At 36.4% G+C, this 22221-nt stretch overlaps 1 protein-coding gene across 2 annotated transcripts in view; it reads left to right on the top strand.

Annotated features, from left to right (window-relative positions):
• Positions 1-226: 226 nt before the first annotated feature.
• PCDH9 (protocadherin 9) overlaps positions 227-22221 on the top strand; it is a gene marked incomplete at both ends in the record, with an annotated part of 715654 nt that continues 693659 nt past the window's right edge. For both annotated transcript variants that reach the window (XM_079549736.1, XM_079549735.1), the window contains one exon: positions 227-3262. In XM_079549736.1, the coding sequence (XP_079405862.1) occupies positions 227-3262 (3036 nt within the window). The remainder of the gene's footprint in view (positions 3263-22221) is intronic.

The raw sequence follows: 22221 nt of genomic DNA, 5'->3' as shown, positions 1-22221 counted from the left end.
GCGTGCCTTGCAAAAACAAGTAGTAGTTGGAAATTGTGGATTTGTCATACCTTAAAAACCAATAATGCTGTTCTGTGTGGTTGTGTTGACAGTGCTGTCTCCAAATAAGAAATGAGATGTAATGCATCCTGCAGTCCATGCATGCCTCCTCTTGCAAATTGCGCATCATTTCTGTGTGGAAACCTTTAAGTCCTAAAATCCAGGAAAAGACAATAAAAACATTATCATGGACCTGAGGGAATTTTACTTGTTGACCGCTTTGATTGCCTGTTTAAGGCTGGATTCTGCTGTAGCTCAAGAACTTATTTACACTATTAGAGAGGAGCTGCCTGAAAATGTCCCCATAGGAAACATACCAAAGGATCTGAACATTTCTCACATCAATGCTGCCACAGGGACCAGTGCCAGCCTTGTCTACAGACTGGTGTCTAAAGCAGGGGATGCCCCTCTGGTCAAAGTGTCCAGTACCACCGGGGAGATCTTTACAACATCAAACAGAATAGACAGAGAAAAACTCTGCGCTGGCGCTTCCTATGCAGAAGAAAATGAGTGTTTCTTTGAACTTGAAGTGGTGATTCTCCCCAATGACTTTTTTAGGCTGATCAAGATAAAAATAATTGTGAAGGATACTAATGACAATGCACCTATGTTTCCATCCCCTGTCATCAATATCTCCATACCAGAAAACACTCTGATCAACAGTCGCTTTCCAATCCCATCAGCAACAGACCCTGATACAGGTTTCAACGGTGTGCAGCACTACGAGTTGTTGAACGGGCAGAGTGTCTTTGGCCTGGATATCGTAGAAACTCCAGAAGGAGAGAAATGGCCTCAACTGATTGTGCAGCAGAACTTGGATAGAGAGCAAAAGGACACCTACGTGATGAAAATCAAAGTGGAGGATGGAGGTACCCCACAGAAATCCAGCACAGCTATCCTGCAAGTCACAGTAAGTGATGTCAATGATAACAGGCCAGTTTTTAAAGAGAGTCAAGTAGAGGTTCATATACCAGAGAATGCGCCTGTAGGCACTTCTGTAATTCAGCTTCATGCTACAGATGCAGATATAGGAAGCAATGCAGAAATCAGATATATTTTTGGTGCCCAAGTTGCGCCTGCGACCAAAAGATTTTTTGCTTTAAACAACACCACAGGGCTGATCACAGTTCAGAGGTCCTTAGATCGGGAAGAGACTGCTATTCACAAAGTGACAGTGCTGGCTAGTGATGGCAGCTCTACACCAGCTCGGGCAACTGTGACCATCAATGTCACTGATGTAAATGATAACCCTCCGAACATAGACCTCAGGTACATAATAAGTCCCATCAATGGCACAGTGTACTTATCTGAGAAAGATCCTGTCAATACAAAGATTGCCCTAATTACGGTTTCAGATAAGGACACTGATGTGAATGGCAAAGTGATCTGTTTCATTGAGAGAGAGGTCCCCTTCCACCTGAAGGCAGTTTACGACAACCAGTATTTGTTAGAGACCTCTTCCTTGTTGGACTACGAGGGCACCAAAGAATTCAGCTTTAAAATTGTTGCTTCTGATTCTGGCAAGCCCAGTTTGAACCAGACTGCCCTGGTAAGAGTTAAGCTGGAGGATGAAAATGACAACCCTCCGATTTTCAGCCAGCCTGTAATTGAGCTGTCAGTTTCTGAAAACAACCGTCGCGGTCTATACTTAACAACTATTAGTGCCACAGATGAAGACAGTGGGAAAAATGCAGACATTGTTTATCAGCTTGGCCCTAATGCCTCCTTTTTTGATCTGGATCGAAAGACGGGAGTTTTGACAGCCTCCAGAGTTTTTGACAGAGAAGAACAGGAGCGTTTCATTTTCACTGTTACAGCCCGAGACAATGGCACCCCTCCTTTGCAGAGTCAAGCAGCTGTAATTGTTACTGTGTTGGATGAAAATGACAACAGCCCCAAATTTACTCATAATCATTTCCAGTTTTTTGTATCAGAGAACCTACCAAAGTATAGCACTGTGGGGGTGATCACGGTGACTGATGCAGATGCTGGGGAAAACAAAGCGGTGACCCTTTCTATTCTCAATGACAATGACAACTTTGTGCTGGATCCCTTCTCTGGAGTTATAAAGTCCAATGTTTCTTTTGATCGAGAACAGCAGAGCTCCTATACCTTTGATGTCAAGGCAGTTGATGGAGGACAACCTCCTCGCTCTTCTACAGCAAAAGTGACCATAAATGTCATGGATGTTAATGATAACAGTCCTGTTGTCATCTACCCGCCTTCTAATACTTCTTTTAAGCTGGTGCCACTCTCAGCAATTCCAGGATCAGTGGTAGCAGAAGTGTTTGCAGTGGATATTGACACCGGAATGAACGCTGAACTGAAGTACACAATAGTGAGTGGAAATAGCAAAGGTCTGTTTCGGATTGATCCAGTGACAGGTAACATCACTCTGGAGGAGAAGCCAACTCCTAATGATGTGGGGCTGCATCGCTTAGTTGTCAACATAAGTGATTTGGGTTATCCCAAATCTTTGCATACTCTTGTGCTTGTTTTTTTGTATGTAAATGATACTGCTGGAAATGCCTCTTATATTTATGACTTGATACGCAGGACTATGGAAACGCCTCTGGACAGGAACATAGGAGACAGTAGCCAACCCTACCAAAACGAGGACTATCTCACAATCATGATTGCTATTGTGGCAGGTGCCATGGTTGTCATAGTGGTGATATTTGTCACTGTTCTTGTTCGCTGCCGGCATGCATCCAGATTCAAAGCCGCCCAGAGGAGCAAACAAGGTGCTGAATGGATGTCTCCCAATCAGGAGAACAAGCAAAGCAAGAAAAAGAAAAGGAAGAAAAGGAAATCTCCGAAGAGTTCTCTTTTGAACTTTGTGACCATTGAGGAGTCCAAACCTGATGATGCAGTTCATGAACCCATCAACGGGACAATAAGCCTTCCAGCGGAGCTGGAGGAGCAAAGTATAGGAAGATTTGATTGGGGCACAGCACCACCAACAACCTTTAAGCCTAACAGTCCTGATCTTGCCAAGCATTACAAATCTGCCTCTCCTCAGTCTGCTTTTCATCTCAAACCTGACACTCCCGTTTCAGTGAAAAAGCACCACGTGATTCAGGAACTCCCTTTGGACAACACCTTTGTTGGTGGCTGTGACACCCTTTCCAAACGCTCTTCCACTAGTTCAGATCACTTCAGTGCCTCAGAGTGCAGTTCCCAAGGAGGCTTCAAGACAAAGGGCCCCTTACACACCAGACAGGTAAACGAGCACTTTTACTGGTCTATAAGTACTGCATACAAGTGCCCGATCAACCAGTATTAAAAGTGCCAGTATGTTCTTTTTTTGTTTCAGTCTAATTTAACTTAAATATATTATGGGGGGGAAAAAAACAACAACAACAACAAAAAACAACCAAATAAAATAATAATAGTAATTAAACAAACAAACAAACAAACAAACATACAAAAAACAAAATCAAGCAAAGAAAAAAAAACCTCAACCACATTATTGCTTACCTGGGGCTTACCCACACATTTTCAAAATGCCTCTGCTACTTTGGATTCTGAAGATTACTGATTGTTAAAGGACTGTAGGGGTCCTTACATATGCACATGCGTATGCATAAACAGACGTGTTGTTTTTTTTTTTCTCCCCAGTTTTTGACTACCCAAATGTAAATGTTATTGAAGAAAAACCTCTTTTATGCCAAATTTCATTTAGAAAAACGTGACTGTTTTGAGATTGAAGGGATGTATACATTCAATGTCAAATTTCAGAGTGAGTTGGCTTGAATTTCTTTAACAGTTCAAGCTGATATGGAACTTTATTAAGTTAGTGCTACTAAAGGGGTTAATTTTTTTTTCCCTAACAAAGACAGCTGAATTTCCAAGCTACTTCATCTGCGAAGCATGTGGTTTGTTCATAGAATATAACTAAGCCATACGGAAGTCTTCCTCTGTTTTGAGTTTAAATGATTTTGTTGTAATAGATTAAAGTTGGTATTGCATAGACAGTTCCTTGCATATTTTGAAAAAATGGCCAAAGCATACTTTCAAAAGGATTGCGTTCTCTGAATACATCTGAATTATGCAGAAAGAAGTCAGCCCATTGTAAATATTTTCTCATCTTAGTAATGCATAAGTGATCTGTCATAACTCATTTTAAACTGTGAAATACGCCATATGAAGAGGGATTAGGAGGCTGAGAAACTCATATTTCAACCAAATCCAGCATTAGTTTTTCTTAGGTCTAATAATTCCTTGCTAATAAAGATTTAAATGCAGTGCTGTCTAATTTATTTTATTGGTGCTTGTCTTTTGCCACTAAATTAGAATGTCAATATAGCCTGTAGATGGCACTAAGGTACTATGTCGCTTACGCTGGCCTAGTGCCAGTCCTGCAGTAGGTAGGAAAAGGGGGGAGGGAAGGACTAAGCTGATATTCCAGCCAAAGAACCTTTTATTTAATGGTAGTTGCACTGGGCTGGTCAGTAGTTAAGTTCGTGTGTTTACAAAGCAGCTTTCCAAGTGCTTAGCTTCCACTGCACCAACTTCTTAGGTGTTAGGAATCACTTTTGTATGCCTGTTGGCACTGCACCCTCCAAGTTATGGTGATTTCTCAGAATTTTATTAGAGATACGAATTTTGCAGAATCAAGCAAGACACATTTAGGCTTGTCTTTGCAAAAAGATTTTGACAGTAGCCAAGTTTAGGATAAAGTCATTCTCTTGCTGTTGCATTAGCCTTATCTGAGATGAATGTGGTGTACCCAGAACTGTCTTGACTTTGGGTGTCTGTAAGGTGTCACACTAACAAGATACTAAGAATAAAACAAGCACTTTTGAGGCAGTTCTGCTAAAGTAACTACTCTGAGACAACCGATAACAGTGAGATACTGGAAACATCTAAGAAGGTTCTCACAAAACTGTCACCTTTCTAAGAAATTGAAGTCGTGGTGAACTCCAGTGGCAGTTTTTAAGCTGCTGTACAGCACCATATACATACTGTCTGCATAAGTTTAAGAAAAGATCTCATTTAAAACAAACAAAAATAATCTGTAGAAGAGCTCTGCATAATCAGTGGTTACTTGGCTGAAGTTTTCATGAGATTTTTTTTCCCCTCGGTTTAGTTACAAAATGTAACACCTCCAACCCACGCATTCCTTTTCTGTTCAGAGATGTTGTTGAATTATCTTAAATTATCTCTCCAAACTCTATTAAGAAACTCAGACTTAATCCCCCACAGTAAACTGGAAAATTTAAGGTTTGAAATATTATTTACCTGACAGAATGTATATGCTCTGCACAGTGAAATTGAATATGAGCAAAATATAATTTAGGAAAAAAACAAAGAAACAGAAAAACACCCTACAGGTGTATTTTTAGTTAGTTATGTTCATTATATTAAATGTATTGGTTTCATTTTAATAACCGTCTATTTTTCTCTATATGGATATGATTCAGGTTTCACTGAAGTCTTATTAAATCCTTTCTGAAGTCAGCAAATATTCATATCATGTGATTTGAATCCCTCCCTGCAAAAGCTGCAATATTATGTCTAACTGCAAGTATAACTCTTCCTTAGGCAGACAGTTACCTAAACTGAGTTTATGTACCTTTATTCTGTGGGGAAGGAGGAGGTGCTGCTGAGGTTTTGTTGTTTTTTTTCTCAGTGATGCATGTTACAGGAAGTAACCTTATGTCCCCTTAACACTTTTGGCTGGAGGAGAGCAGCCAACAATGGCAGTAATCATTAGCAGTCTTTGTACTATTCTTTCTGTAATTCCTGGGATTAGGATGTATCTTGACTAACATGCACTGGCACTGCAGTTAAATACTCTTTCATAGGTCTTTCATAAATCTTTTAAATAGATTTTTGTAGAATATGTCCTTTAAGCAAAATATTCAGACTTAAAATAGAAATCTTTCTGAACAGTAGTTTAAACTAATGTTACAGTATTGGAAACACTTTTTCTTTTTTCTTTTTTTTTTTTTTTAATTCCTTCATGAAGAGATATTTAATTCTGTTTTCTTGAAATTTAAAATAATTCTTTTCTTTGTCTTATGCTGGAAGTTGTAAATTACTTGTAATATAAGTTTTCCGTGTGTGGTTTGCAAAGTGTGTGGGAATTGTGGAGGGTGTTGAAATAGGGAAAGAAATATAGGATTAGTATTTGTCTAAGAAATGCTAGCATCCTATGTTTCTACTTCAAATTTCTTTCAGTTCAAGCAAAATATACATTAAGTGTATCTTGCAGATGACTAAATTAAAACTGGTATGGAGATGAGACCCAAGTCCCCACTTGGACTTCATTTAAACAAAATCCTATTACTTCTAATGGGAGCTGGGCTCTAGAAATCTGTTAGAACTGGGACCTGTGTCAGAAAGCCTTTAGAATTCAGAAATCAATCGTTCAATCCAAATTTATTAATATTTTTTACTGATTCTGTGTTATTGTTGATAATTTTAGAGGAAATTTTGTGGTTAAGTCTTTTCTTCACACGTCTCTTTGAATTGCACAGGTTGATGTTTCAGAAGTACCCAGTATAAAAACCAAAGCCTTCTTAAAGTGCCTATCTTGCAGTAAACCTGGTGGATGCTCTGAAAAGAGCATTTTTGAATACTTGAACTTGGGATTGTTCTAAATGCTAATTCACATAATTAGGAGTATGGAAAGGATGTTACACACCACCAGCTCATATAGCTAAGCTTCCAAAATCAGTGTTATGACTCATAAAGAATGCTGAAATCTATGCAGGCTTCTCAATCAGTGTTCTTTTCAGAATTTGATTGAACTTTAAAATGCACTTGAAATTAGTAAGTCAGTACACCAAACAACTGCATAGAAATATAGTAGAAAACGACATGTATTCTTCAGAGTGAAAGGCCTTTTATAAAAAGCAAATAAACAGACAAAAGCCTCCTACTCAGTATCATTAGGTTAACAACAGATTAAATAATAAAAGAAATTATGGCCAATTTGCTGTGGTTATCCCAGTTTTAAATTATAACTTTATTTAATCAGATTTGGAGCACAGCACTGGCAAATAAAACAGTTTGTAAAATAAGTTTCAGTGAAGGTTTTGAGCAAAACCTTCAGTCTACATTCCTAAGAAAACAGCATTTAGAAACGTGTTTAGCTTTCATTTAAAGTGATGGGAATGAAGCACATCCTTGAAGTCCAAATGACTTCAGATGTTGTTTTCAAGAAAGACCGCACACAGTAACTCTTATGAGTCAAGATGATGATTTGTAAATTCTGGAAATGTGTATAGTTCCAGTACTTTCTGGAAAGCTGAAAATATGTTGTCACTGTCCTTTTACTTCTGTGTTCTGATGGTAGAAATTAAGGATTTGGGGCTGAACGCATTCCACACTAAAGTCTTTCGGTTTTTGTTTTTTTTTTTAATGATACAGTCAATAACTATGGAGCTTCCTTTATTCCTTTTTCAGTCAGTGGACTTTTTGCCTGACCAAGGAATGAGAAGCCAGGCTCCTGCTGATCAATGCAGATTACTTAAGCTTATCACATAAAACTTTCTGTTGGCAAATGCAGCTGATATTGTCTTATACTGCAATGTTTAAATTTGTAACTTTGGGGTTTATATAAGAGAAAAAAAAATGCTGAAAATGTTAATAACTCAAATTTGATATGCCAAGAGTGGCAATTTCAAGATATACATGAAGGAAAGCTGCATTGGAACAGCTGTACAGAATTTACATCACCTGCAAATATTAACGTTTTGTAACCATAGCATTCCATAATTCTGTACGTAATATTCTTTTTAGTGACCCTGTTTTAACCTACTACTACTAGTAGGGAAAAAACCAAACAAACAAAAAAAAAAAAGCAAAAAAAACCCCAAACCCAAAAACACAACACAGTTCCACTGTTTCTTTTCCTTTCCATGTTTAACTTGTTTTATAAGTTAGCATGGATGTTAGTCCTGGGTGGGGACTACTTGCCTGGAAAAATGCCTGCATGTAAAATTCAATTGTTTCTAGGTTCCATATATTTATGTATCTATATACTAAAATATTTGAAAAGTTGAAAATGCACAATGCATTTTCTTTTTATCCTTGTATAACTGAAAAATAGGTTAACGGATTTTGCTCAACTGTCTAAAGAAATTCATCTTTCAGCTGAGACCAAGCATGGAAAATTTCAGCTGAAAAGAAGAATTTTTCAGAAAGTTAAGAGCATGTGAAAACTGAGGGTTATAATGGAAATCTGAACATAACCTTAAGCTATAATACCATTTTCAGTAGTGACAGTAGAAATGCTAAACTAGGGTAGGGAACATTCTGTGTGTACAGATACAGGCAGTCAAAGCTTAGCAAGCTTCCTTGTTCTTTAAATGTTTCTCATGCAAAAGAATTTTATCGGATTCACTGGGGTTTCATCTGTACTGAATGTGCAAAACCAAAATTCCATAAATGCTAATAAATTTGTGGCACACGTGGGAGAGTGAATTGGATCCGGAGAGTTTAATACTATTGGAATTCTGTGATAATGTTCTTTTGTGTATCGGAATAAGGAAGTGTCCTTCTTGTTTCCACTTCAGATTTTCACTTCCAAAGAATCTATTCTTCTAGCACAGCAAAAACATATCAGCCACATTTTATTGACAGCAGTTTTATTGTAGCTAGAGGCTTACAGTAAGCTGTTTATTGCTGTTCCCTAACTCAGTTGACAGCAATTGGGGAATTAATTTTCTTGCCCCTGATGTGCTTTCTTGGGTATAAACAACAGATGTTAAAGATATGAAAACTGTGACCCATTTACATGTGGCAACTCTTTATGGGCACAGCCTACCTGTTTGGAGTGCAGGTTTCAAACCCTAAGATTTCCTTCATCAGTTCCAGGATTCTTATTTTTGCAATACAACTTTTCATCTGCACACATTCTCTTCAAGGACAAGTACGTGATACCTAATGGACCAGTCCTCATCTAGGTGAATTCAATTCAAGAGCAGCTGAGTTCAAGTTTCATTTATTTCAGGATGTGCTGTATCTTCTCACTTTAGGATCGAATTGTCCCCAATATGCGAAATATAGCTGGCCAAGTGGATCTGCCTATTCTAGGTGATACTCGAGTTTTGGTGTCACCCTGCAAAATAGCAAATTTACTTTAAAAAATACACTCAGAAGTTTCTTCAGTTGATTCTAAAGTGGAGTTATCTGACATGCATTCTTTAATGTCCATATCTTTGCCAAAGGAAAAGAAAAACAAAATCACATATTACTTTCTTCTTTTATTACTGTTTTGACTTTATGGCCTGTGTTGGAATGTATGCAGGATGATTCATTTTAGTAGACCGATGTATGCATTTAATCTGTTCATTTCTGTTTTACATCAAATAGCATTCCATTGACTGGAAAATGTTTTCTCAGTCTCTAGATGAGAAATGAATGAATGCTATCTGCTAATAAAATATTTCATATTTTACTGAAGCTGAGAGTGGGAACATCTTTGTTTCCATTGGTGTCTTTTAGCTAATCGTTTGCTGCATAAAGGGCGGCTTTAGTGTCTTACTTAACTGAGATTTTAAGTGCTTGTTTTGACACAAATATTATTGTAACTGTTCTTTTATAATTAAAATATCATATAAAATAGTTCCTTCTAGAGTAGCTGCAATATTTTTTTTCTTCTAATGGGTCGTGTTCTATTAGCTATGAAAAAAAGGCTGACCTAGGACACCGTAAACGTATTACTACACTCTTGTGTTCGTTGTACAGTTACAAAAACTTGAGATAAATTGGTCTGCTTAGCAACTTTTACCTGTACAAAACCACTTGTAGGTCATTCTTAGGATGCGAGGAGTCAGCAAAGCATTTGGCCCAATGTAATTTTGGTATTAATTTCATGTTGATCTTAATAGAAACATTTGTGAAATCTTTCTCAGTTTTTCTCTAACTTTCTTGGTAAGGTAGTTTAAAAATCTAATTTGTAGTCACACTGAAGTGTTCAAACTGTAGTCTTGGAAGTGTTGCTGCCACTTTTTCTTACCTGTAGTTTCTTTTCTGACATGTGAGTAAAAGTGAGAGATCTGTTTTAAAGTTGACGTGGGATTTTTTGCATCTCCTGTTGACAAAGAAGGACAATTGAGTAATTTAGCAGTTTTCAGGAAATGACCGAGAAATGACTGCAGTTGGTGTGTAGCTTCTATAGTTTCCTATGAGATGATGTTGTACTTTTGCCATTTCTTTTGTAAATGCCACACTGATTTTATTTATATATTTTTTGTGTGTATATGTATTAATATTTCTACTTGAAAGTTGTTCTCAAATATGCACAGTTCTTGCTATAACAGGAATATAAGGAGCCTTTTCTTAGAGTAGCTGTTCAGTATTTGATGTTAAATCCAAAATGAGATAAATCTGCTGATTAATGCCATCTGTAGCTCTTCCTGATGTTAACTGCTTTATAAAAAATGTAAGATAACACCAAGAGAATATTTTTGAAATCTAAAAAACATGTAAGATGAGTTGGGACTCATATGAACTAAAAATCATTTTATTTTGAGCAGAATTTGATAAAATGTGGAAGATCAGTTATCTAATTTTTCTTCCTTCCTTTATTCCTCTCCCATAATCACAGGAACAAATCTAGTAGCAGCTTAAGACAGCAACATCTCCCTGCTCCAAAAAATTTAATTAGATAGTCTCTCTGGCTGATAGCTGTAAGAAAAAAAACTATCAATATTGATTTGTAAAATGCTTTGTAGACGCAAACTGATTTTCTTTCTTTCTTCTTCATTCCTTCTAACCAAATTAACTGTGAGATACTACCTGTATTTTACATTTTGCAGTATATTCATTCTGACTATGTCCTAGGCTTTCATGTGTTACTAATTCTGTGGGGTTTTTTTTTTTCTTAATTGTTAAAAAGTCTTTAAAAACTGCCAATTTGATACTTTCTGTCAACTGAGCTACTTTAGTAGTTTTATTTAGCCTTGTTTGGTCATATAGCCTTTATTACTCTTAAAAATCTAAAAGGAAATTCATGCTTCAGTTGGTAATGATAATTCCTATTCTTAACACCTCTTATAGATTGGTATCTGGCAGCAGTGTCTTTTAAATGGCTAAACCTGGCAGATGTAAATTTCTGCCTCGAAATCCATGCTTCTTCAAAGCTTGCAAGTCAGGAAGACAACTGGGTTTCTCAAGGAAAGGTGTTTCTATCATACATGCTTCTATATATGACCTATTTATCAAGGTATTATAATGAAATTAAATATTTGATACTGATCTTCATTTTAAGCACTGAGTTTTTTGTGAGTCTCCTTTTCCCTCTAGAATTTTTTGGAAGAAAGTTTAAACACCTTGGCTTAACAGAGATGGGTCTTGGAGCTACAGAAAAAAAAAAAATAATGCAGAATTGTGAATTTTAATTACAGTGAATTCCTCCTTGATACGTAAAATAAGGTGTCTTCTGAAGAGTAGTATTAAACCCCTGGCTTTAGTACTTTTCCCCAGTCAGTGTTTTGTCAGCCTGTATTCTTGCAGCATGTAATGTTATGTTACGTTAATGTAATGTAATGTATCTGAAGATGCGCCCAACTTCCAACTGTGGATCTAGCCTAATTTCTGCAAATAGCAAACATCTTCCTTTGTATAATTTTCCACAGTATATTTAGCTAGTAGCACCTGTGTATGCAGTACATGATTTTGCTTCTGTTGATACTGTGGATGGATTGGTATGGTGTAACTTTGAATTGTATGTCAAATCATTGATGCTTCTCTGGGTTCACAATTTACCCCTTCTGAAAGAAAATACTCTGTTTCAACTAGTTGCAGTAGCTGACCGATGCAGTAGGGTAAGATACATTCCACACTGGTGAAGACTGAATACAGTGAAGAGTATGTGCCAGTACTTTTTGTTTTGTTAGTAGAGAGGATGAGCCAGTCTAGCTTTCTTACTGAAGTCAGGAGAAGGATTTTAAGGGCAGGTATTTCTGTAGGTAAAAATACCATTTGAGTAGTGTATATGCCCACAGAAGATAGACAATGTGCTCAGTTACCTTTGGGAAAGTCTTCATTACAACATGGATTTAATACAAGGGCTACTGGATCAACTGAAGCATTCTTTTTCTTAAGTTGTTGTCAGGCCATTTGCACAGCTGACTATTTTAGGAAGACAGTACATTGAAACCCCAGTTATTTTGTTTTGGTACTGTGCTAAACATTTCTGTTTTTCCCTTCCCTGATAACTCATTCTATGAATGTAAGTAGAGAAAAAGGAAGCTGTAAACTTTTGATCTCTATCCTCTGTTATGTCTGGCCACTTGTATCACAGTGTAAAAATGCTTCTTTTACCTCTCTGTTTTAGGTCCATAGCAGTATGAATTTTCAGTCACTTGTCAGATTGTTCGCTTTCGCCATTTCAGAAATAGAGGTCAAAATATCATTGAAGTGCAAGTGTTGCCAGTAAGAGAATTTGAAATTACCTTCAGTTTGTGACAACAGCACCCTGAAACATGGATTGCTCTGAAGCCTGCAGAATCCAGAGCAGCAGGAGTTAGACCATGCACCAATAGTGAAGTTGTAGTCATCTCCCATGTTTTTAACAGCTGCCAGATAAATATAAATAAATAAATGAAATCTGCATTTGCATAAGGTCAGTAAAACTTGCCTGTTGAAATGTAATCTCTCTGCGTACAGGAGATGGACTTTCGTATTTGAGATTTCATCAGCTTCATCTCAGAAAGCTGTTACATCTGTCAAACACTTCAGTTTGAAATGAACACCTGATTTTTTTTTCTTCCTTTGTGTGCTACAAGAGCACCTGGTTGTCAATCAGTAGAAATACAAAACGAGTCAAGATAGATGATCCGCTACTGTGATTGGCATTTTATTTTTATTTTACAAGCCTTTTTTCTTCTTCCAACTGTGATGACTAAAAAATGGCAACACTTGTCTATACTGTGAAAATAGATGAAAAAACGTGGATGTAGCAAAGGGAAGTGAGCTTTGATTCACTTTGATCCTGTTTCTCTTCACTTCTGATAGCCGTCCTTTCAAGTATTAGAACAGTTCAGATGGACAGCTGCAGGAATTGTAATTGAGTATTGCTATGAATTGTGAGAATGGCAATCTCAAGTGGTAAGTGATTGAGATTTAAATATATTATATGACTGAAATTTAAAGACTTACTTTTTCTTCATTTTTACTATAGAATTAATGCATTGCAACAAACTGTATGCAGCTCATAGTATTTACCTGGTAGAGCAAGACCGCTTCTGAATGAGCTGTATGGGCTTTCAGATACCTCCAGGTAAAGGGGCAGTGCAGGACTTGGGGTAATTTAAACCTCTTGATAGTTTTGCTTTTTAATCCACTTCCTTGATTACAGATCAGAACTTTTGTTTCTTGATGTGAATTTTCAACCCCTGGACTAAGAAACTGTCAAAAAGGTAGACTTTTTTTGAAGAATATTTAAATGATAGATGTATTTCCCTGATTCTGTTATTATCTATTGATAGCAGCCCTACTGGACATCAGTGGATTTCACTATTACTCAGTGTTGTTTAAATGTAGGCTTTGGTCCTCTCCTGTGCTTTAGCAGTTGATTAAGAAATATTCTAATCTGTCACAGAGTATGAAGAGACTAATGGCATGTGAAGTATTTTAGTCTTTAAGATCTACTGTAAATGATATGAAAAACAGTGTCATTTGGCTGATGCTTAAATACATCCCTTTCTTTTATGATATACTGTCACTACCCTTTCTTGTTTCTCTTTTTAATCTCTTCTTTCTTTCTCTGAGTAATTTATTTATTTATTTATTTATTTTTTAAATTTTTTTTTAAGCATCCATTTGTACACATTAGAAATTTGATACTTCCTCTCAAATACTGTTGCAGCAGAGAAGTGGCACATTTGTGTACAATGTGTTATTACAAATTCAGTTTGTAACCACACACTTCAATAGATAAGGACTGATGAACCAATTGGCTTCTTTAAGATGTGAAGAACTGAAGCATTTGGAACCATATCAAAATAGAAGCGTAATATGGAAAGTAAAACACCTTTTTAACTAGCTAGATACTTGGTTTGTCTTGTTCCAATATATTTAAGAGAATCCAATTAGAGCAAATTATAGTTATTATTACACATTTGAAAAGGAAATGAAATCCTGCAACAGGTAACACACATTTTCTATCTGTAGCTTGGTGGCTTACTAAATTTGTGTTGCAAAATTTGACAGCAGAAAAACTAGGATCTGACTTCATAACTGTGGATTTGCAGCTATGATAACTGGGACAGTATCTTCTGGTTAAAACTTAAACACAGGGATTGAACAAACGTAACCCTAAGTTGCATATCAGAATCTGAAGTGTCTTTAACTTAGTGGACTTGTAGTACTAAGAGTATGAATAGGATGAACAGAACTGGCTAGTATTTAAATGTTATGCACATACCTTTTAATACTGACAAAATCTGATTCACTTGTGATTGATACCATATAGGCACGTTACGTGTGAGTAACGGAGGACTGAAGCAAGTTTTGTGCGGTGTGTTGACTCATATTAATCGTATTTCTTCAGTGCAGGTAATGTCTGTATTGTAAAAACACAAAACCAAAATCCTGTCTATCCATCTTTACCTACAACTGTTGAAGTACAGTGCAATACTATAGTACAGGTTTTCCTTCCAGATATTACCAGTTATTTTTGTGGCCATCCTGCATCTGTCATAGTTAAAACCAGCAGACAAAACAACTGTTTGTCATATATTTTGCTTGTTGTTGTTTTGTTTTTTTTTTCACCCTCTCCTGCTCCCCTCTCCCCCCCAAGGATTCTTCATGCTTTTCTCACAGGTGGTATAATGCATTCACAATTTGTAATAGGTGTGGTATCTCACTGAGATTTAGATAGAAAATTGATTTTAAAAACAGCTACAAAAAATGTAACTCACAAAGCAGAACACTGGAGTTTGCAATTTGGTAACTGGATAGTGCTACTTGAATTCAGCAATTTGAAAGGGAGGTTGGAGTGAGAGATGAAAACATTTATGTGTTGTTACATTTTAAAATGATTAAAAGCTCTGTGTGGATGGATGTCTGGACTTGCAGGAAAACTTAGCCTTTTAATAAGAAACCTGGCAGTGCTGGAATGATATAAAGAATGCCACTGATCCTTGAGTCTGCTTGTTTAAAGCAGCATGCTGAGCAGTGTTCAACAGAGTGGTTTCATGCAATGCCTTCTAAGACAATTTATAGATGGTGCAGATTGATTGCAGGCCAAATACTTCTTGTTGCCAGTTAGGATTTCTATCTGTTCTAAGTATGTCACAGAAATAATTCCTGGTTTCAGAACTATCATTTTCTGGATTAGCAGAGACCAAATTGAAAAATACTCTGCATTCACCATCTCTCAATTGGTATTTTTAAACATTTGTAATGTCCTAAAGCTAGAAACTCAGCCTGTTTTAACTATTGTTGAAGTTCATTTCAGCAAGCCTCTAGCCACTGAAGAACATTATATCTTACTTCCTGCAATACTCAGTAAAGGTAGCTGGGATTCAGGAGGATCCTCTGCACTTTGTGCTGTTGTTTGATACTGTTCATGACTTTTGGACTTCAGTAGAGGTGCTGTGATAGTACTTTCAATTAAAAGCCATAGGCAACAAGCATAACAGAGGGAAGCCTTCAGACTACTTAGTATTTTGTCATTTTGTCAACTGGAGTAAAACTAGCATGAGAATAAATTGACTGTGTTAGTTTAACTGTGATCTTCACCCAAACACTGCCTATGAGACCTCAGCTCTGGCATAAAAGCCCAGCTGAAATGTTGAGGTGCTTTTTTGTGCTTGCTTAAATTTATCTCATTTTCTTTTGAAAGCAGCAGCATTAATTCTACTCCAGTTTTAAAGCCTTAAACTTTGGTTGCTCGTCTTGGATTTTCATTACTTTTACGTGTATACAGTAACATAGAAAATGAGAAACCTGCAAAACAAACAAACAAGCAAAACAAAAACAAAACAAAACATGCATATCACTGCATGCGACATTGCTCTGCAACTATTTACCACTTCATTAGTTTTTTCAATAGCATAGATAAGTTAGCATTGTCATAAAATTTGAACAGCTACCACAACCAGCTGAAGCTTATAAGCCGAAGCATAACAACTTTCACAAACTACATTAACTCTTGCAGAAGAAGATACAATTTTGTAAATAGCAACAAAAAAAAAAAAAAAAAAAAAAGCACATGAATTTTTATATCTGTATAGCCAATTTGTTTGACATTTTCTCCAGTAAATTTTGCTGCTCTCAGAAATATTAAGAATACAAAGGGAGGAATTTATTTTTTGTCTTAGTCTGCATAACTCAATTGACTGAGATAGGATTGGTCTCATTTACGTTTGGACTGTGCTGTACACTCATTGCTCTTTGAACATCATGTGCCTTTTTCTCATTTTTGTTAGGGTTTTATCTTCACTGCAGAATAAGTGTATTTTACATCAAGATTGTTATTGTGAGGTAGCTGTCTAAATGTAAAATCCATGAGGAGAGAAGAAGCAGGTATTTTGTATCTTGATGTAGCTGGTTGAGGTCAGCTCTGAACAATACACTTGGGGTTGATGTCAGCTGGCTACGTACAGGTGAAACTATAATACTTTATCATTAGCAGGATTTTATACTGCATTATCTACTTCAGTGTAAAATCGTTTTACACTGTCTTGCAATGTAAAGGTGCCTTTGAGGATATGAATTACATGTGTACTTATTTTAGGTTCTTTCATGCTCCTGAAGTGAGGCAAAGTGAATCTCTGCCCTGCTGTCTGGCAAAACCATACAGTTTAGTCCTGTGGTTGAAGCATAAAGTACAATCCATACTGAGCTTTCAGATTTATCCCAGGTGATATTAGCAGACATACACCTAAAAGTTCCTGCCAGGATTGCAATACTATCTGATGTAACTGCAGTGCATTTTTATAACTTCTTCAATTTTATGCTACTGTTTTGCAAACTTTGCATAATTACATCAATGATTACAGGTTCACACAGTGGTTATAACTCATACCCCAAAAATGGAGTGGTATGAAGCATCAAAATCAAACATTAATTTAATGCAGACCATTAAGTTGTGATGTTGATGGTATAGATCTGCCTGTATTCAATTTGTACATCACTAAGCCCCAGTATTTTATAGGGAACATGATCAGAATAAAATGTTTCATCCACAGTCTACTGAATTTTGACAATAAATGAGTAAAATTCAAACAATAATACATCCATAATGGGGTAGGTAAACAGTCCTCAGCTTGAGATGTCTTCTTCAATTTTTCTGTGATGTAGTTTGAATCTGCCTTCTCCTAAGAATGCACTGCTCAGTATATGTCTCCCACCTTTGTTAAAATGTCTCCTGAATTTGCCCAAAGGCTTGAATTAATGTCAACTGAAGGGTTTCTATTCCATTAAAAATGCCTCTTTAAGATTTGCTGTTTTTCCTAGTAAGCTTTCTGGATAAACAGTTCTTTTATATGTTGTGTTTCTTATTTAACTTTAAAAAAATCTCCTTTATATCTCTTAAATTATTCCTTTACCATTGTCTCCTCTCTTACTTTTTTTAAAATTTAAATTCAGTAACTTTTTTTGTTCTTTCCGCTTCTGAACTTCGTAGGTAATGTGCTTGCCTCGTGTCCTACACAAATATTCAATATGCGACTCAGCTAAGGATCCTCTCCTTTTCAGTATCTTTCTTTTTTATTTTTCCCCTCCTCCCCCCCCCAAAAAAACAAAAACAAAAACAAAAAAAAACACCAACAAGACAACATATTTAGTTCACCATCAGCAGTTACTCAGCTGGAGACATTTCCCATTCACATGCGATACCTGCTGGTTGCTGCTTCCAATTACGCCATATACTGGAAAGCCGTGCTGTTGAAGTATTGGAGTCAATGTTATAATCAAACTATTTACAGTGCTAGCAGTATCTCATGAAGGGTTCTGGACATTGTCTGATTTCTGCCATAAGCAAAATACTGACAAGTCCTGCTTTGTTTTGCTGCTTTTTCAGGTGGCAAAAAGCTAGACATACATTCATTATATTGTAAAATCACAACCTTCAAGATCTTGCTGAATCTGCCCTGCAGCTATTTATCACATGATTGCAAGGAATGAAAATAATATTTTTCCTTCTACTAGAATATGTTGCTAACCTTGAGGCAAGATAGTGCATAATTTTATGTGTGCCTAGTCTTGCTGTTATATATAGACTGTTCTGAGATGAATCAGTGTTATCATTTCCCAGAATTTAGCACTAGCATTTTACCAGAGCCAAGGAGATTTCATATACTTAGGCTCTTGGCTGCGACAGTGACCAGGGATCCCAAGTCTGAGTCACATTTACACTAATGCCATTAGTGTATATAGTCATGGAAAAAGGCCAAGAAGATGCTAATATCATTTACTCCCAAGTTAAGAGGTTTTTTTCTAAGGTTAGAGCTTGCGTGTAATAATCTTTGTGTTAAAGCTATCTGAGCCTAATTCTGATTGCGTATCCATAAATGTTGTATTTATGAAATTAGAGCAGTTCTATTGATGGTTTTGCTTGTAATCAAGAGCAGAATCTGTCTCCTCACATCTTTGTGTTAATCCCTCTTTCTTCCAGGAAACTGAAACATCTCTAAGACTCTTTTCTTTCCTGCGACGCCCATCCTTCCCTTGTGCTTTCTTGAGTAATCCCTGCTTTTTAATATAAAGCATTAATTCACTTTAAATAGCAGGAATTAGGGAAACCAGGTCTCAGTCCCTCGTAACGTTTATGAATTTAACCATCAAAGCCTACCTGGTGCATTTATGAGCTTAGCTATAGTCTAGGCTTGCAGCTAATACACAATTCTGACTTCTTGGTTTAATTTATTCATAAGGTGATCTGCTGTATTAAACATGTTATTATAATTTCTGATATTACATCGGTACTTTCTGCCACAGCCCATTTTTGAGCCGCTTAAATATATAGACAGCATTCTTTGAGTATTGTTTAAAGATAAACATATTCAGAATATAGTTTCCAAACTAGGTTCACTGTGTTTCAGTTTTTAACATTTGTGACACTTTAACATCTTAGAAAGAGCAGAACAGCTTGAGATTTATAGGAAAAGTGTTGAGGAGTAACTGATGAAAACAACTGTATTTGCAAATCAGGGCATAACCATCGTTTTAAGAAATAACATACTTCTGAGTGTAGATGTGTTAGGATTGCCTGTGCCCTTGCAAGATCCTGTGCAGTTATGAACTAGACGTATTTATTTTCTAACCAGGCAAGGCAAAAGAATCATATTTTAAGTCCATGGATCGGTGGCAGTTTGAAGTAGTTTAGCACAATAGTGAGATGCATTATGCTAAATCCAAAGCCATTGGAGCTTCAGATTATGCTGTTCTAAATTGCTGTGTGAGTTTATTTTAGGTGTTTCTTAGTTGATTAAAGCTTCATAGAAACAAAACAAAAAACACCAAAACCAAACCAAGGAAAAATAAGAAAGAGAAGTTTGGTTTTACTATGCGTGTCAGGATAGCTATCCCAAAACATGAAAGCAGCAGCCTTCCTTTGCAGACTTAGCAGAGGCAGAGAATTAATGATAAATTCTGTAGAACACAGTTGGGCAAAATGCCCTCTTGTTTTATTGAGAATTTTGTTTGCTTGAGATCTGTTTTCCCCTTATCTGTGAGTTTCTTGTACAAACTGTGTTGACTCTGATCCAGTAAAGTAGAGCAAGCTTCTTAATCTGGCATGTTAAATAAAAGCTCAGCTGGGAAAGGAATGCAGCATTTTGTCTTTGCATTTCAATTGAGTTGAAACTTATTATTTTAAGCTTAGGCTGTGATAATAATCTCTGAGCCATGTAACATCACTTAGAAAATTAGGTGATAGATGCTTGGACTGAATGCAAAGATATGATGGGACACAGCTTTCCTGTTAATAAAAACACAAATAAATAAATGCAACATTCAGACTTCCATATTCAGTTATTTGAAGCAACTCAGCTCTGACTTGCAGCACTCCTGCTGTTTTGAGTCACAGACCTTTCTTTCAACACAGACAACAAATTATGCTAATCTGCATGCTGGGCAAAAGCCCAGTTGTGAACAGCTGAAAGTCTAAAAGAAGTTTCACTTTTCACCACATCCTAGTTTTGAACTGCAACAGCTAAAGCAGAAAGGCTTGCTGCATCTAGAAGTGCGTGTTAGGCCATGCACCTCTTCCCTGAAATTCTGGCATCATTTTTTCCTCTCTTTTTGCCTTTCACCAGGGAAATTACTCATGTTTTATGCTGGTGGAATAAGAAAGACCTGGGCTTTTAATTTTAAAGCAAATGTATTTTTCTTTTCCATTTGTGCTGAGACTGTACTCTCTGCCAACAATATGAAAGGAAATCACCAAATGTTCTGTAACTCTTTAAGCAATTATCACTGAATACTATGTTTCAGAATGTAATGAATAAATAAACACTTGAAACTTCAAAAAGAAAATCTAGCACAAATCATAAACAAGCTACTGATGCAAATACCAACATAAATAATTTTTATGTTAATTCATATCAATTATAAAATATAAATACATTGTCAGTAATCTTAGGAATGACTTAGAGTATCTTCTTCTCCTGTGGTGAATGATGTGAGGCTGCATCTATGCTGAATGACTGTAACCTACTTTATCTCCCAGGAGTACTAATGATACTCAGTTTAATATACAGAAATATTTATTAAGAAGATTACCAAAACAATATGGTGGGCTTAGACTAAGATCATACCTTAAGATCAATCCTTGAGTTGTACTCTGAATCATAAGAAGAAACAGACTATGTCTAATGGAAAGTGAGAAATAATGTAATCTAACCAATCTGCACGTTGGCAAAGTCATTGTACGCTGGCTAAGAGTTCTTTCATATTCTCAGTTCATGTGGGTGTTTTGCACAATACTGAAGAACTGGCCATTATGATTATGCATGTCTTTTCCTGGAAAGCAGAAGTATAGGCAGGTTCAGAGAGGTCTTTATCAGCAGGTTAGTTACACAGTGCTGCTTAGAGTGAAACAGCAGGAAGAATATACAGTTGGCTGTATAAGTACTTGCAACAATGCTTTGTTGGGAATTGGAGTACATAAGAAAGCGCAGGGGGAAAAAAAAAAAAAATTCTTCCTTCACAGATTTTATTGCTTCCCATGAAACCTTCTGTCCATAATTCCTGTTGATTTTTGAACTCTCTGGAGTTTTTTGCTGGCTTTTTTTCCTCATATTTCTGGGAATTGTGACTTTTTAGAAAGTTACTGAAAGTTTTGCGACTCCTGCTCTTTTTGCTGAGGCTTAACTTTTCAATCACTTTGAAGTGCCTTGGTTTTTCTTCCCATTGTCTAACCAAAGACTACTTGAGTTTTTGTTTTCTGTTTTTTTTTTTTTCTCTCTCCAGTCCCAGCTGGAGGCTTACTGATATTGCCTTTGTTTATTTCATGGTGGTAAAACGTGGAAGTATTCACACAGAGTAACTTTTGCTTGTTATGTGGTTAATCACATTGAGGCATAGATAGGTCTGTTGCGTGCACTGGCTTGGGCTGCTTTAGAAACAGTTAATATTAGCTGTGTATACCTTAATTTATTTGCCTTTGGAATCTTAAACTTCAAAACCTCCCTGTTCCTCAAACCAATCAATTACATTCAGTTTGAGAGCTATTTTGAACAAAGCAGGCAATTACTTATATGGGATATAATATTGAATTGCCCCTGAAAATGAATTTAAAAAGAAAATACCTGTTTATAAAAATTGAATAAATTCTGAAATATCTTATGATAGAGAAATATAATTACTACTGTTTTAGTAAAGGATAACTGAGATATAGAAAAACAGCATTGTAAAGATGGCACACATTTCCAAATCCAAGAATGGAATGTGAACTGAAGTCTATAAATATTAGATACAGTGGGCCTTCTGTATAGGCCTGTGAATTAGATATAAAAATTGAAATTTCCATGGAAGAATACTGAACAGTTTTAGAAGGATGAGAATGCCAGCACAACATCAGCAGTTATTTGCATAGTATTGTCAGGGACAACTATTCTGGAGACAATTCAGTGAATCAGAGTGTTTGATTAATCAAATCAAGTCTCTGTTGTAGGAGTGCAAAGAGGTTATGTCTGCTGGCAATCTGATTTGAAATCAGATGTTTATGGATTAATGAACACAAGAAAATTGCTTCTAAGCCTCTTTTCAAGG

The sequence above is a fragment of the Tetrao urogallus genome (assembly GCF_951394365.1).
Source record: "Tetrao urogallus genome assembly, chromosome: 1".
NCBI lineage: Eukaryota > Metazoa > Chordata > Aves > Galliformes > Phasianidae > Tetrao > Tetrao urogallus.
Note: the sequence above shows the minus strand (reverse complement) of the source record. Positions and strands in the feature narration are given on the sequence as shown.